Source organism: Oncorhynchus tshawytscha, linkage group LG10, assembly GCF_018296145.1.
Source record: "Oncorhynchus tshawytscha isolate Ot180627B linkage group LG10, Otsh_v2.0, whole genome shotgun sequence".
NCBI classification, from domain to species: Eukaryota; Metazoa; Chordata; class Actinopteri; order Salmoniformes; family Salmonidae; genus Oncorhynchus; species Oncorhynchus tshawytscha.
The window spans coordinates 66729825-66745763 of NC_056438.1; the positions used below are offsets into that span (position 1 = coordinate 66729825).

Consider the following 15939-nt stretch of genomic DNA (forward strand, 5'->3'; position numbering starts at 1 on the left):
TTCAAATTAAACAGATCATATTAAAATAATAACAGGAGTAATAAAACAACACTGAAACCAGAGAGACTGTTGGAAGGAAAATAAGATAAATAAAATTGAATAAAGCAAATACAATTATATCAGGTAGATAAAATAGCACAATAAAATTACCCTAAATAAAAGCACAGATAGAAAGGTATGTCTTGAGCTCTCTCTTAAAAATGTCTACTGTCTCTGAGGCCGTCAGATCCTCCAGCAGGCTGTTCCAACAGCCTGGTCTCATAGACTAGACATAACATAGTTAATATACCTCCGGGACTCTCAAATTAGTATGATATGATATGTTACATTTGGTTACACAAGACAGATGGTTACTTAGGGCAAAAATGAAAGTAGGGTGGTTTGTCGGGGTGGATGTATAACGTTAAAGGTTGCGAGTTTGAATCTTATCAAGGACAAGTTTAGCATTTTAGCAACGTTTTAACTACTTACTACTTTTTAGTTACTTTGCATGTTAGTTAACCCTTCCCCTAACCCTTTTAGCTAACCCTTCCCCTAACCCTTTAACTTAACCCTAACACCTAGCCCAGCTAATGTTGGCCAGCTAGCTAACGTTAGCCACCTAGCTAGAATTCGTAACATATCATACGTTTTGGAAATTCACAACATATTGTACATTTTGAAAATTCGTAAGATATTATTTGAATTGTAATTCGAAACATATCATATGAAATGGGTGATGGACATCCACAAATGAATACATACCATTCAAAATGTAACATATCATACCAAATGGAGTGTATCAGATTTACCTGCAGAATAATATGAAATGCTCTTAGACCAGGTTGGTTCCAAAGGTACAAATGTTTTAAAACGTTGCATCCTGCTGAACGCACCCGAGAACAGCAGAGTGGAGAAGAGTCAGGATGTTATAGGATGAACAAGGACGGAGCGTTGGCTGTCGTGGTTCCGAAAGACAAAACTATGTTGAAAGGCTATGACATATTTCATGAACCAAAATAATATTATGAAAATATGAATGTGCATTTTGTTATAAAGTGGGTGATCGGCGTCTTGAAGGGGAGGTTCCATATTCTTAATGGGCCACTTCCTCTTTAGTTTGTGAAGACTCCGCGGGACAAAATGGAAAACAGGGAGGTGGCCACAATTGATAAAACTGTACGTGTGTGCAGCTTTGATATTGTCATCTCCATTCTCATCGACACAACCTAATGAAACCATTCTGAAAATGTGGTATGGTATTTATTAAAGGATAGAAAAAAGTATAGAACTTGTTTGAAACACAGCTGGCAAACAAAGACCATAAACTAGTTTCATGTAAACTTAATTTCATGATATATTTCAAGTAACTATTGATGCATTATAGCTGATTTACATTGAGGTTCTTTACTTAGGGTTTTTAAGGCACATACATAAACACTCCCCTACTATTTATTCAGACAGTGAAGCTAAAACTTTTTATTTTGGCAAATTGACTCTTTCATTAAATATATGTTATTGAATATAGCATGGTTTTTATGATTTTGTGGTACAAACACACATTACCAGTTGGAAATAGGTTGTTGAAATTAAAGTGAAGAGCCGTCAACAGTCAAACATGAAAACCATTTTACAAATCAATTTGGAGGAAAAGCTTGTCAAAATGTCTCAAATTACCATCAGTAACACATTTTTACATAGAAAGTGTTACAGGAAAACTATGCAATTATTATCTATTTGTTTCATCTGGTTTGAGACAACATTAAAGAGCGACTGAACGCACTAATTCCACATTTCTCTGTTGCTCTTTTAAGAAAAAACAGATTTCAGACTTGGGGGTGAGGTTCGATGTGGCAGTTAATAATGTTTGTCCCCCATGAAACCCCATAGGAACGATGCAAGCATTATGTATCTAAGATAGACTTCTTGAGTTAACTTGGACGTTTTTGACGAGGAGGTTTTAGTTGAGTAATTTTACTTATAGTTAAGATGTTTGGTGCTGTATTTCTCAAGTTAAACAAAGTGAGATGGGCAGGTGTGTCTGAAAAGCTGTGTGTTCTACGGTGGATTGGATAGAGCGCAATCACCACAGCTGTGTATCCGGTGTTAGTGGGCAAGTGAGCATTGGTAAAATCAAAACCCAACCCAAAAGTAAGTTCTGTCGAACCTACTTACAAAACTCAGTTTTGGATGAGACTGAATTTATGAACACAATTATCCTATTTACAATTTGACAATAGAATAAATGTTTATGACTCATCGGTGATACATAGCCTTTTTATATCAGAAGATGTTTATTGCCTTCAGTTGTGCTTTAAACTTGTGTGTGGATCCCCAGGGTATGCGGGTACCACGTATTGAGACACTGGACTCTCTCCTATGTGAGTTTTCTGATGTGACTTCATGCTAGAGCGCTGGGTGAAGCATTTCCCACACTGTTTGCACTCGAAGGGCTTCTCCCCGCTGTGGACCACAGCATGTCTGATCAGGTTGCACTGCTGGGTAAAACTCCTGCCACACTGTTCGCAGGTGTATGGTTTCTCTCCGGTGTGACTCCGGAGGTGTACTTTGAGCTGGCAGAAACGCTGGAAGCTCTTCCCACAAAAGGTGCAGCTGAAACGCCTCTCGGTGGTGCCGCCCGACCTCCACTGACTCCTCATTCTCTTCACCATGTTAAAACTACTGTGACTCAGGCTGTATCCAGAGAAGGTGGAGGTGGTGGCCATGTTTGACCCTGTCATGCACTCACTCAATCTCACTGTTGCTTCTGAAGCCCTGTACTGATGCTGCCTTGGCTGTAGAGCTAAACTATTTCCATCATTATTTGAGTTCAGCCTTTCACTGCTCTGTCCCTCTGGCATCTGTTGTCTAGTCTCATCAGCCAATGTCCTGACATGTCTTTTCCTGTGTGCTGCTCCACTGAACATGTTAGCATGTGGTTTTCCTATAGAAGAGTGAAGCGATGGCCCTACATCATCTGTCATAGTAGGAACAGATGGCAGCCCACTATGAGATGGGAAAATTGAGATATTCTGAGAGTACTCTTCTGTGGAATGAAAGGAGAAATCTGGGTGGCAGACAGGGTCAGTGTCTCCACCTGGATCCACAGAGGTCCACAGCTGCCCATCAGACTCATCCATGACAAACTGGTCAGGTCCTGCCAGGGCTGTGGTCTGACCCAGCTCCTCCTCTTTCTCATTCTTCACCATCACTAGCTCTCGTGAGTCCTCGTCCTTGGCTGGCCGGTGCTGTTCTGTGCGGAATACCTCTGTAGAAGCGAGCCGTGGTGTGCCTGGTTCCTCTGGACGATCAGAATTGAGGTAATGTTCCACTGAGTCTTCGGGAGACATGCTGGGTTGTGTGATGAAGTCCTCATCACAGTGCCGTTGCTCAAAGGATGGTGGTTTCCCAGGCTTGGAACCAGACTCTAAAGATTTTGGGATCAACATAAAAAAATAAACATTACAAAAGACCCTTAACTGTTGCAAAACATGACTGCTTTAGAACTGACTGTGTGTCCGTGCTCTACGTATACCAGAACATAAAACACCCAACACCAATGTAGCAATTTGGAACGTGCATACCACCACATCAACACAGTCTTCCATAGACAGAGCAGTGCCCCTTATGGTCACACCCACCCTCTCCAGTGATCCTGAGCTCTTCCTGAGCGTTAGCCTTCCACACATACTCTGCTGTCTCCTCATCTTTGATCAGTATGGGTTCAGTCTCCACTCTCTGCTCCACATCTGTAGGCTATAACAGGGACTGAGGTTATTACTCTGGACACACCATTTCAAACACTTGTCATACTCATGAATCACACAAAAGCAATAAATTCTCCTGATATTCCAATAACAGAATTGATCCTAGAGGTCAGGGACCTCTTTTAAAACCATGCGTACGTACAAAATATACCCCAAAACATGCGTGGCCATTTATAAATACTTAACTTGGCCAGAGAATGTGCTCACCCTGCAAAATTTAGACCATGCCAATGCAGTTTCTATGTGGTTGAAGCATTGCATTGCAAGCACGCAAGTAGCCTAGTATTTCTTGCAAATGGGGGTTAAGATGGCCATGTTTTTTCATAACAAATAACAGGTTAATAACAAGATACAATTGTTTGCCGTTAGTGAGAAGAGAACATCAATTTAGTTTATCTTTGTATTTTAAAATAATTAGAGATAGGCAATTGCCTAGGCTATTATGTATTTAATTTCAATGATCATTGCAGATTAAATTAATCACCTCTTCTGTGATGGTTTCATACTCATCAGGTAGCCTACAGGCCTACAACAAGTTAGATTCCATTCTCCCTGTCTCTCATTTAATTGGCCCACTTCACAGTAGTAATTAGATAAGCTATTTCAAGTATTTTGCTCCATGCCATCTGATCCAGAGCACAGTTTAACAATAAAACAAACGATTGTAGGCTACTTCTGTACGGTCTGAAAAACTGTAATTCAACATTTCTCCAGTAGACAATATTTAATTTGTAACATAATAGATATTTTCATAACCTTACCAGAATAAATCCCTCACCTTTTCTGCCCATGATGGGTTCATATTCATTAAGTATCCTAAAACAAATGACCATGTCATCTCTCATTTAATTGGGCCTATTAAATATACCACGGCTTTCAAAAAAATCAGCATTCAGGGCTCAAACCACCCAGTTTATAATGCTCAATCACGCACTCACTGTTTCACGACGGGTCTGGTGTATACCTGGAAATATGCGTGCGCCAAGTTCATAAATGTATATATGTTTGTATATGCGCAGTCTTGTCAGTAATGGCACACGCAGATAGTGTGAATGAATGCAACAGTTACGAGGCCCCTGGATTTCTGTAATTGTAAAGTTGTTGTATCACACCTGTGGCTGAGAGTCTTCTTCAACAGCCAGCTCTTCGTCTCTCCACTGTGAGCTACTCTGCTTGTTCAAAACAATCTTGACTGGATATGAAGATCTCTCTGATGCCATGGGATAAAAAACTGGAAAACAATTGTATTCAGTCAAATATTCACTCGTGCTTTTCTTCAGTTGCTCCATGATGCAATCAAATGACCATGAATAACAACACATCTATATACCTTTTCTTCTGACTCGTCCTCGCGTCTTCTTCAACTCGCTCTCCATCATTTGCCACTTCCTTTTCAGTACATCAATATCTCGCTGGCTTTGGGTCATTTCCAAACGTATAACTGCACAGCTATCATCTACACGTTTGTTTATTTCTGCTACAGCTGCTTTAGCTAATACCTCCATAACGGATACCAACTGTGCCTGAAAATTGCAGCTAGCCATCTTGTCCAGCCCAGTATTCTCTGTTAAGTAAATATGTTACAATTTTGTAGCTAGCCAATATGCAATAAATAATCTATTAATAAAAATTCTTACACTATGGCAAATGTTGATAGTGGTCCAATTTGGCATATGTAAAAGATCGATTAAGGCCAGCAATGTTTCAAGTAAGAGATGAGTGCGTAATCACACTTCCGTTCAACTCGTGACGTAAACATGCATTACCGTAAATATGAGACTGCAACAACCCTTCAAAATTGGTAGAGTTTATTTATTTATTTTACCTTTATTTAACCAGGTAGACAAGTTCTCATTTACAATTGCGACCTGGCCAAGATAAAGCAAAGCAGTTCGACAGATACAACGACACAGAGTTACACATGGAGTAAAACAAACATACAGTCAATAATACAGTATAAACAAGTCTATATACAATGTGAGCAAATGAGGTGAGAAGGGAGGTAAAGGCAAAAAAGGCCATGGTGGCAAAGTAAATACAATATAGCAAGTAAAACACTGGAATGGTAGTTTTGCAATGGAAGAATGTGCAAAGTAGAAATAAAAATAATGGGGTGCAAAGGAGCAAAATAAATAAATAAATTAAAATTAAATACAGTTGGGAAAGAGGTAGTTGTTTGGGCTAAATTATAGGTGGGCTATGTACAGGTGCAGTAATCTGTGAGCTGCTCTGATAGTTGGTGCTTAAAGCTAGTGAGGGAGATAAGTGTTTCCAGTTTCAGAGATTTTTGTAGTTCATTCCAGTCATTGGCAGCAGAGAACTGGAAGGAGAGGCGGCCAAAGAAAGAATTGGTTTTGGGGGTGACTAGAGAGATATACCTGCTGGAGCGTGTGCTACAGGTGGGAGATGCTATGGTGACCAGCGAGCTGAGATAAGGGGGGACTTTACCTAGCAGGGTCTTGTAGATGACATGGAGCCAGTGGGTTTGGCGACGAGTATGAAGCGAGGGCCAGCCAACGAGAGCGTACAGGTCGCAATGGTGGGTAGTATATGGGGCTTTGGTGACAAAACGGATTGCACTGTGATAGACTGCATCCAATTTGTTGAGTAGGGTATTGGAGGCTATTTTGTAAATGACATCGCCAAAGTCGAGGATTGGTAGGATGGTCAGTTTTACAAGGGCATGTTTGGCAGCATGAGTGAAGGATGCTTTGTTGCGAAATAGGAAGCCAATTCTAGATTTAACTTTGGATTGGAGATGTTTGATATGGGTCTGGAAGGAGAGTTTACAGTCTAACCAGACACCTAAGTATTTGTAGTTGTCCACGTATTCTAAGTCAGAGCCGTCCAGAGTAGTGATGTTGGACAGGCGGGTAGGTGCAGGTAGCGATCGGTTGAAGAGCATGCATTTAGTTTTACTTGTATTTAAGAGCAATTGGAGGCCACGGAAGGAGAGTTGTATGGCATTGAAGCCTGCCTGGAGGGTTGTTAATACAGTGTCCAAAGAAGGGCCGGAAGTATACAGAATGGTGTCGTCTGCGTAGAGGTGGATCAGAGACTCACCAGCAGCAAGAGCGACCTCATTGATGTATACAGAGAAGAGAGTCGGTCCAAGAATTTAACCCTGTGGCACCCCCATAGAGACTGCCAGAGGTCCGGACAGCAGACCCTCCGATTTGACACACTGAACTCTATCAGAGAAGTAGTTGGTGAACCAGGCGAGGCAATCATTTGAGAAACCAAGGCTGTCGAGTCTGCCGATGAGGATGTGGTGATTGACAGAGTCGAAAGCCTTGGCCAGATCAATGAATACGGCTGCACAGTAATTTTTCTTATCGATGGCGGTTAAGATATCGTTTAGGACCTTGAGCGTGGCTGAGGTGCACCCATGACCAGCTCTGAAACCAGATTGCATAGCAGAGAAGGTATGGTGAGATTCGAAATGGTCGGTAATCTGTTTGTTGACTTGGCTTTCGAAGACCTTAGAAAGGCACGGTAGGATAGATATAGGTCTGTAGCAGTTTGGGTCAAGAGTGTCCCCCCCTTTGAAGAGGGGGATGACCGCAGCTGCTTTCCAATCTTTGGGAATCTCAGACAACACGAAAGAGAGGTTGAACAGGCTGGTAATAGGGGTGGCAACAATTTCGGCAGATAATTTTAGAAAGAAAGGGTTCAGATTGTCTAGCCCGGCTGATTTGTAGGAGTCCAGATTTTGCAGCTCTTTCAGAACATCAGCTGAATGGATTTGGGAGAAGGAGAAATGGGGAAGGCTTGGGCGAGTTGCTGTTGGGGGTGCAGTGCTGTTGACCGGGATAGCGCTGGCAAGGCAATTTTTTTTTTTTACGCTTTAGTCACACAGGCGCCATTTTGAAATGAAAACGAGGCTGAGGTGGAAATACTACAGTCGTGGACAAAAGTTTTGAGAATGACACAAATATTAATTTTCACAAAGTCTGCTGCCTCAGTTTGTATGATGGCAATTTGCATATACTCCAGAATGTTATGAAGAGTGATCAGATGAAATGCAATTAATTGCAAAGTCCCTCTTCGCCATGCAAATTAACTGAATCCCAAAACAACATTTCCACTGCATTTCAGCCCTGCCACAAAAGGACCAGCTGACATCATGTCAGTGATTCTCTCTTTAACACAGGTGTGAGTGTTGACGAGAACAAGGCTGGAGATCACTCTGTCATGCTGATTGAGTTTGAATAGCAGACTGGAAGCTTCGAAAGGAGGGTGGTGCTTGGAATCATTGTTCTTCCTCTGTCAATCATGGTTACCTGCAAGGAAACACGTGCCGCCATCATTGCATTTTTGCACAAAAACAAAACCCCACAAATTCTGACAAACTCCAAGCATTGATTATGCAAGAATGGGCTGCCATCAGTCAGGATGTGGCCCAGAAGTTAATTGACAGCATGCCAGGGCGGATTGCAGAGGTCTTGGAAAAAGAATGGTTAACACTACAAATATTGACTCTTTGCATCAACTTCATGTAATTGTCAATAAAAGCCTTTGGCACTTATGAAATGCTTGTAATTATACTTCAGTATTCCATAATAACATCTGACAAAAATATCTAGACACTGAAGCAGCAAATTTTGTGAAAATTAATATTTGTGTCATTCTCAAAACTTTTGGCCACGACTGTATAGCAAAGCTGTGTTCGAATAGCTATACTAACCGCACTATTTGTAACGTTAATTGAGTATATACTGTAGTATGCTTATTTGTCATAGTATGATATAGTTAGTATGCCAAAAGTTCCCGGATGTCATACTAAATTCGCCAAAATATGAAGTATACACGTAGAGGACGCTATTTCTGTACTCTGGGGCCCATAATGCAATTCTTCAGGAAATGGGTGTGCCTTCAGAAATAAAGCGGGAGAGAAAGGGAGTTGGGGTTTGAAGGGGATCGAGAGGTCTATGGAGGTAGAGAGGCAGAAAAGGAAGTTTGAGGAGAGCAACATCATTTCTAACGCTAGCGGCAGTTCAGAGGTAGAATATGCCGAGGAAGGGCAAGATAAGATGCGAGGGGAGCATGGAGGTGAGGAGGAGCATAAAGTGATTCAGACATTTAGGGAGGAAGGGGGAGTAGGGGCGATGAGTCCGATAAGGTTGACGGCTGTGATAAAAGAGTTGATTGGGGAAGTTGTCAATGCTAAAGTGTTAAGAGATGGGAGTTTGTTGGTGTTCAGTAAGGACATGACGCAGTGGGAGAAAGCTCTCGGAGTGAAGCAAATAGGGAAGGTTACGAAACAATGTGAAGCGCAAGGCCTTATTTTTATTTGCTAAACAATTTCAAACAGATTTTTGCTTTTTTTAATTAAGAGTCTCACTCATTTTCGGCTGATACCAACTTCTGGAGGTCACAGTGGGGCAACGATATTTGGCTTTCCCATGTATCTGAACACTCCGCTGGTGTCACTACAATGAAAAATACCTTTGGTGGTAATATTCTACACTTGGAATGTGACCCCTTTGGTCACTTTATTTGTCTTGTGATCAGTTACAATGACATTATGCTCATTACTGTAAACTTCTACGGGCACAACACCAAACATGAGAATGATGAGTTGCTTGAATCTATAGGGAAACATACTTCATTGGTTATCTAAATTTCCGTTGTTATTCTTGATAGGAGGGGACTTTAACATTACTATAGATAATTAAACTGACAGATGGCCCCCAGGTAGGCCAACCAATCAGAATGTGGGTTTAATACGGTAAGTTGGTGGTTGAAGATATCCCTCTAGTGTTGTGGGGGCTGTGCTTTGGCAAAGTGGGTGGGGTTATATCCTTCCTGTTTGGCCCTGTCCGGGGGTGTCCTCAGATGGGGCCACAGTGTCTCCTGACCCCTCCTGTCTCAGCCTCCAGTATTTATGCTGCAGTAGTTTATGTGTCGGGGGGCTAGGGTCAGTTTGTTATATCTGGAGTACTTCTCCTGTCCTATTCGGTGTCCTGTGTGAATTTAAGTGTGCTCTCTCTAATTCTCTCTTTCTCTCTTTCTTTCTCTCTCTCGGAGGACCTGAGCCCTAGGACCATGCCTCAGGACTACCTGACATGATGACTCCTTGCTGTCCCCAGTCCACCTGGCCGTGCTGCTGCTCCAGTTTCAACTGTTCTGCCTTATTATTATTGGACCATGCTGGTCATTTATGAACATTTGAACATCTTGGCCATGTTCTGTTATAATCTCCACCCGGCACAGCCAGAAGAAGACTGGCCACCCCACATAGCCTGGTTCCTCTCTAGGTTTCTTCCTAGGTTTTGGCCTTTCTAGGGAGTTTTTCCTAGCCACCGTGATTCTACACCTGCATTGCTTGCTGTTTGGGGTTTTAGGCTGGGTTTCTGTACAGCACTTTGAGATATCAGCTGATGTACGAGAGGGCTATATAAATACATTTGATTTGATTTGATTTGAATACTTTTTATGAAAAGTTTGATCTTACTGATATATGGAGAGAGAGGTTTCCGGCCAACAGATCATTCACTTGGAGTAACAAAACAGGTTCCAGACAATCCAGAATAGATTTTTGGCAAATATATCCAAATGTATTGATAGTGAGTGTGTTACTACAAATATTTGTACTACTCCCCTCACAGACCATAGGGCCATTTACATTGATATCAAAATATTTACCCCTGATACTAACCGTGGTAGAGCATCCTACTGGAAGCTAAATAGCTCATTATTAAATAATGATATAGTTAAGTTTGAGGTTAAAGATCTGCTTTCATACCTTTGGGAAAGGGCTTGTGAAGAAAATTCTTATTGCAAGAACTGGGAGCTCTTTAAATTTGAGGTGTCCAAATACCTTAGAAAATATGGTAGTAATCTTGCTAAGACCAGAAGAGCTGAGGAGGAAAAGGTGATCATTAAGATAACTTCCCTTTCTCAGAGGTCCCCAGCCGGCCTCTCGGGGAGGAGAAGATGGAACTAATTGAATTACAAAATAAACTGGATAATATATATAGATTAAAAGCAGAAGGAGCCTTTATTAGATCTGGGGAAAAATGGATTGAGGAGGGAGAACAGAAATCATCCTATTTCTTTAGACTTGAGAAATGTCACTCTTAAAAATAACACTATACATAAGTTAAACATTGATGGTGTAATTACAGATGACCAAAATTAATCGTGAAATACTGTAGCAATTTTTACAGATAATTGTATAGCTCTACGTACTGTCAGGAATCCACATGTGTTTTTTGACTCACTGAATAATGTTCACTATCAGCGATATAAAATCTAAACAGTGTGATGAACCCATCAAAGTTGAAGAGATTATAGTCTATCAAACATCTAAAGAACAAAAAATCACCTGGTGTTGTTGGAATTACATCAGAATTGTACAAATTAATTTCTGAACAAGTAGCTCCCTTCCTATTTGAAGTATTTTTAGAGAGTATTAAAAACAATGTTCTCCCTTCTACAATGAGTCAGGTGTTAATAACACTGATACTTAAGCTTAAAAAAGAAGTGCTGCTCATCGATAACTGGCGTCCAATTTGTCTTCTTAATAATGGCTAGAAGATATTAGCCTTACTACTTGCAAAAAGAATTAAAGAAGTCCTGGATGCAATCATTGATGAAACACAGTCTGGCTTTATGAGGAACAGACATATTTCTAACAATGTCAGACTAGTATTAGACATGCTTGACTTCTCAGACCTAATAACCGAGGATAGCTTAATATTATTTTTAGATTTTTATAAAGCATTTGACACAGTAGAGCATCAGTTCCTCTTCCACTCGAGAGACTTGGCTTTGGATATTTTTTCTGTAAGGCTATTAATACTCTCTATACAAATGGTAACAGCTCTATCAAATTTAAATATGGCACCTCACCTAGATTTGAGTTAAAGAGAGGAATTAGGCACGGTTGTCCTATCTCTCCGTACCTGTTTTTATTAATAACCCAACTTATTTTAAATTCTTTAAATAATAGTCCTGTACAAGGTATTTCCATAGCTGGTAAAGAAATTATTATAAGCCAGCTGGCTGACGATACTACACTTTATCTGAAAGATGCTAACCAAATTCCCATATCGATCAATGTAATACAAACCTTTTCCAAAGCGTGTGGTCTATATCTTAACATTAATAAATGTGAACTCATGGCTGTCAAAACTTGTGTGATACCTTCATATTATGGTATTCCAGTAAAAGAAGAACTTACATATTTAGGCATAACCATTACAAAGGATCAGAAGTCTAGAGGCTTACTAAATTTTAACCTCTTATTAAAAAAAACCAGACGAAGCTAAAGCAATGGCTACAGAGGGACTTATCTTTAAAAGGAAGAGTCCTAATAACCAAGGCTGAAGGTATTTCTAGACTAACATATGGCGCTCTATCTTTATATCTTGACAGTAAAATAAGCAAGGATAGACCAGATGCTTTTCAATTTTCTGTGGAGAAACCGTACCTGTTACATTAGGAAAACTGTTCTAATGAACGCTTATGAGAATGGTGGGCTGAATTTTCTGGACTTTACTACCTTAAATAATACCTTTTAAGATCAATTGGATTAAACAATTCCTAAGAAGAGCCACTTCTATGTGGAATTTTATTCCTCATCATGTCTTCTCTACTTTTGGTGGCCTTAACTTCATGTTGGTTTGCAATTATAATATTGACAAAGTTCTAGTGAAACTTTCTGCTTTCTTTGGCAGGTTTTCTTGTCATGGCCCTTAATTTATAAGCATAATTTTTCTCCACACAGATATTATATATGGAATAATTGGGATATATTGTATAAAAATACTTCTTTGTTTTTAGAATATTGGTTCTGAAATAATATCCTATTGGTGAGCCAACTGGTAAATGCAGAGGGTCTTTTACTCAGTTATAAGGAATTCTTATCACTTTACAAGGTCCCTGTAACACCTAAAGATGTTGCAATTGTTTTAGATGCCATTCCCTCAGGTGTTGCTCTACTGTTCAGGAACATGTCAAGACCTGACCCTCAGTGCCTCCCTTCCGTTGAACCTGTTGACTCATCAGTTGGAAAAATTTGTTTCTCGTTTGGTCCATTCAACAGAGCGATACGAACCTTGTTTCAGCAGGATGTTGTATCTATCTATACCTTATGTCATGCCTTATTGGAATGGATTTATTGATAATATCTGTTGGAAAAAAGTTTGGATGTTGCCACACACATACCTACTTGTTAACAAAATTAAGGAAGTTTCCTTTAAAATTATTCATTAATATTAACCTGCCAACCACTATATGAAGAAGTTTAAGGCAAACGTCAACTCAAATTGCTCCTTTTGTAATGACCACCCAGAAACAGTGTTGCATCTTTTTTGGCATTGTATTCATGTAAGAAAACTGTGGCAAGACATTAGTAGATTTATCATTTAACATATTTATGAAGATCTTACACTATTGTGGAGAGATGTACTGCTTGGATTCTTTACCTACGATAGAAGTAAGCTGAAACATTTTTATGTAATTAATTTAATTTCATATTCACAAATGTACATTTATAAACAAAAAAACAAATGTTCTTACCATACAAAAAGAAATTTAACTGTATTTTAAGACATTTAAATACTCTACTAATAAAAAAGCTGTTAGAATAATGTGTAGGTTTGTACCTTAAGGTCCTTGTGTAATGTGATATTGTACCCCCTAGCCCAATTGTCTATTGTATATAATTTGTATATACTTGTGTTCCCACATGTACTTCCTGTATTGATTTGTTGTAAATAAATAAAACATTTAAAAAGCAAATAGGGAAGTGAACACGGAACCCAAACCGGCTGCCCGCGTGCGCCATCGTGCATTAATTTATTTTTAAGTCCAATCTTCCTTACTTTTTCTTCAGCCTTCATCTTTTTCCAGGCTCTGCAGTGATGCAGGGCAATTGTTTCGCTGCTGTTTCCAAGTCCCCAAAACTCCATGGTTTGTAAACATGCACGATTGTCCTGTACCAGAGGTCTTTATTACCAGGGGATACGTTCCCATGGGACGGTAATCTTCACCTGGCTGTGTCTTCATCCATTCAGTTCGTTTCATCTCCAGTCTCGCTGATGTTCGGGGCTGTTCGTTTTTAAATCGACCCTGTAATGTTGTCACCTCATTTTCAAACATGGTTGATAGGCGCCTCAATGTCTCCCTCGATTGATCAAGTTGTTGTTTTATGTTCTGTTTCCCGCTGGCACGCGCTCGGGAGTCCTTAGGTCTCGCGAGAGTCACATCTTCTTCATCTTCAGCTCCACTTTCGTGTTCTTTCAATTGTTCACGTTCTCTCTCCTCTCTCTTCTTTTCTTCCCACTGCCTTATGTATTGTTCACTTCTCGCTCTTTCTTCACTTTCCGCTCTCTCTCGTCTTATCTTCTCTTCCTTTACTGTGTGATTACCACTTAGACTTTGCTCTTTATCATTTTTTTATTTTTTATTTTTTTATTTCACCTTTATTTAACCAGGTAGGCCAGTTGAGAACAAGTTCTCATTTGCAACTGCGACCTGGCCAAGATAAAGCATAGCAGTGTGAGCAGACAACACAGAGTTACACATGGAATAAACAATTAACAAGTCAATAACACAGTAGAAAACAAAGGGGGGAGTCTATATACAATGTGTGCAAAAGGCATGAGGAGGTAGGCGAATAATTACAATTTTGCAGATTAACACTGGAGTGATAAATGATCAGATGGTCATGTACAGGTAGAGATATTGGTGTGCAAAAGAGCAAGTAAATAAATAAAAACAGTATGGGGATGAGGTAGGTGAAAATGGGTGGGCTATTTACCAATAGACTATGTACAGCAGCAGCGATCGGTTAGCTGCTCAGATAGCTGATGTTTGAAGTTGGTGAGGGAGATAAAAGTCTCCAACTTCAGCGATTTTTGCAATTCGTTCCAGTCACAGGCAGCAGAGTACTGGAACGAAAGGCGGCCAAATGAGGTGTTGGCTTTAGGGATCATTATGACCTCATCTGATAACCTCAACAGCGTTATCCATTTCTCTGTGCACCTTTTCTTGAGTTGCCATGAGGTCCTTTGCCACAGTAACTCTAGGGTAGAGAGGTGTTGATTGTATCTTGGCATCATTCTATATTTCTCCAAGTTCTTGATACATTCTACCTAGTGGTGGAGAAGAGTCATCGCCTTGGTCTGACATGGAAACAGGTCCCTGCGTCTTCGTACTCAGAAGAAAAGTCTCTCCTGAAGACAACCTTCCTGGTAACTTCCGACTCCCCTCCTTGGCTCGGGACATTGTCTCTTTCAGACCCTACAGAACAAACACCTGGATCCAGTAGTTCGTTCGGGAGTAATGGATAGATAAGATATGGTGGAGCGCTGCATTCTAGAGGAAACTTCCCTGTCTTGACAGAGGCAGGGTCTTTGATATTTGTTACCTGTTTCTTTAAGCAGGTAGCCTTCTGCTGAGTCCAGAATAGGTTACCTTCAGTTTTCAACATGGCTACAGCAGTCACAGAAAACAGGGTGGATTTTATTTTTACCCCTTGGTCTTATTTTCCTGTCTTCTCTTCACGATATTCTGCACATGTTGATACTTGGTTTTATTAAATGACCGATCTGTAGGCCATCTATATTCAGAGGCTTCTTTGGTCCAATCATGGCATTTCTTGAAAACCCAGGTTAAGTCTTTCCCATAGTGGGGTATTTTCCTACTAAAAATTGTAGAGGGGTGGTGGGTTTCATAGCGACTGGTCTCCCAGGCAACTCCGAGCTCCCGTCTGCCATATCCCAAAAATAAATAAAAAATAAAAAAATGTTATTAGGCTCTACATGTAATTTGAATACAGATAAATTCATGCAAAATAACCCTATACTTGTATAGTCTATCCCTTAACTTGCATAAGTTTATTTAAAGCAGGGTGATAAGTAAATGATAACTGAATACCATGTAATGTATGGATGGTGTAAAATAAACGTCCTCTATGGAGCAACCATGAAATTGTAAAGGATTCAAGATGATTTATAACTGGTACAAACTTTGGTGTAACAACCACAACAATCCTGGTATCTCTGTGATAATCTTCTCCTTGCAAGAGAGAAACTATTATTTCAAAACTATTTATTTTTAAATTAAAATAGCGTGGGTCAGTAACATACGGGCAGGTGTATTCCCTAATACAGCAATGATGTATGCTTAAAGGTTTATGCATCTGATTTGAATGTCCACTCAGTTAAGTCAAATACATGGG

The 15939-nt window shown here is 40.0% G+C and overlaps 1 protein-coding gene across 3 annotated transcripts in view; it reads right to left on the minus strand.

Moving 5' to 3' along the window:
• Positions 1-1220: 1220 nt before the first annotated feature.
• Positions 1221-15939, minus strand: part of LOC112260714 (zinc finger protein 544) — a 51600-nt gene continuing 36881 nt past the window's right edge. Inside the window, exons 1-4 of one of the 3 annotated variants that reach the window (XM_024436010.1) lie at positions 5077-5490; positions 4859-4977; positions 3621-3735; positions 1221-3406 (exon numbers count right to left, since the gene is read on the minus strand). In XM_024436010.1, coding sequence (XP_024291778.1) covers positions 2283-3406; positions 3621-3735; positions 4859-4977; positions 5077-5290 — 1572 coding nt within the window. In that variant the 5' untranslated portion in view covers positions 5291-5490 and the 3' untranslated portion in view covers positions 1221-2282. Of the gene's footprint in view, positions 3407-3620; positions 3736-4858; positions 4978-5076; positions 5491-15939 lie in introns of those variants that run through there. The other 2 variants (XM_024436011.1, XM_042328890.1) reach the window with 2 other exon arrangements.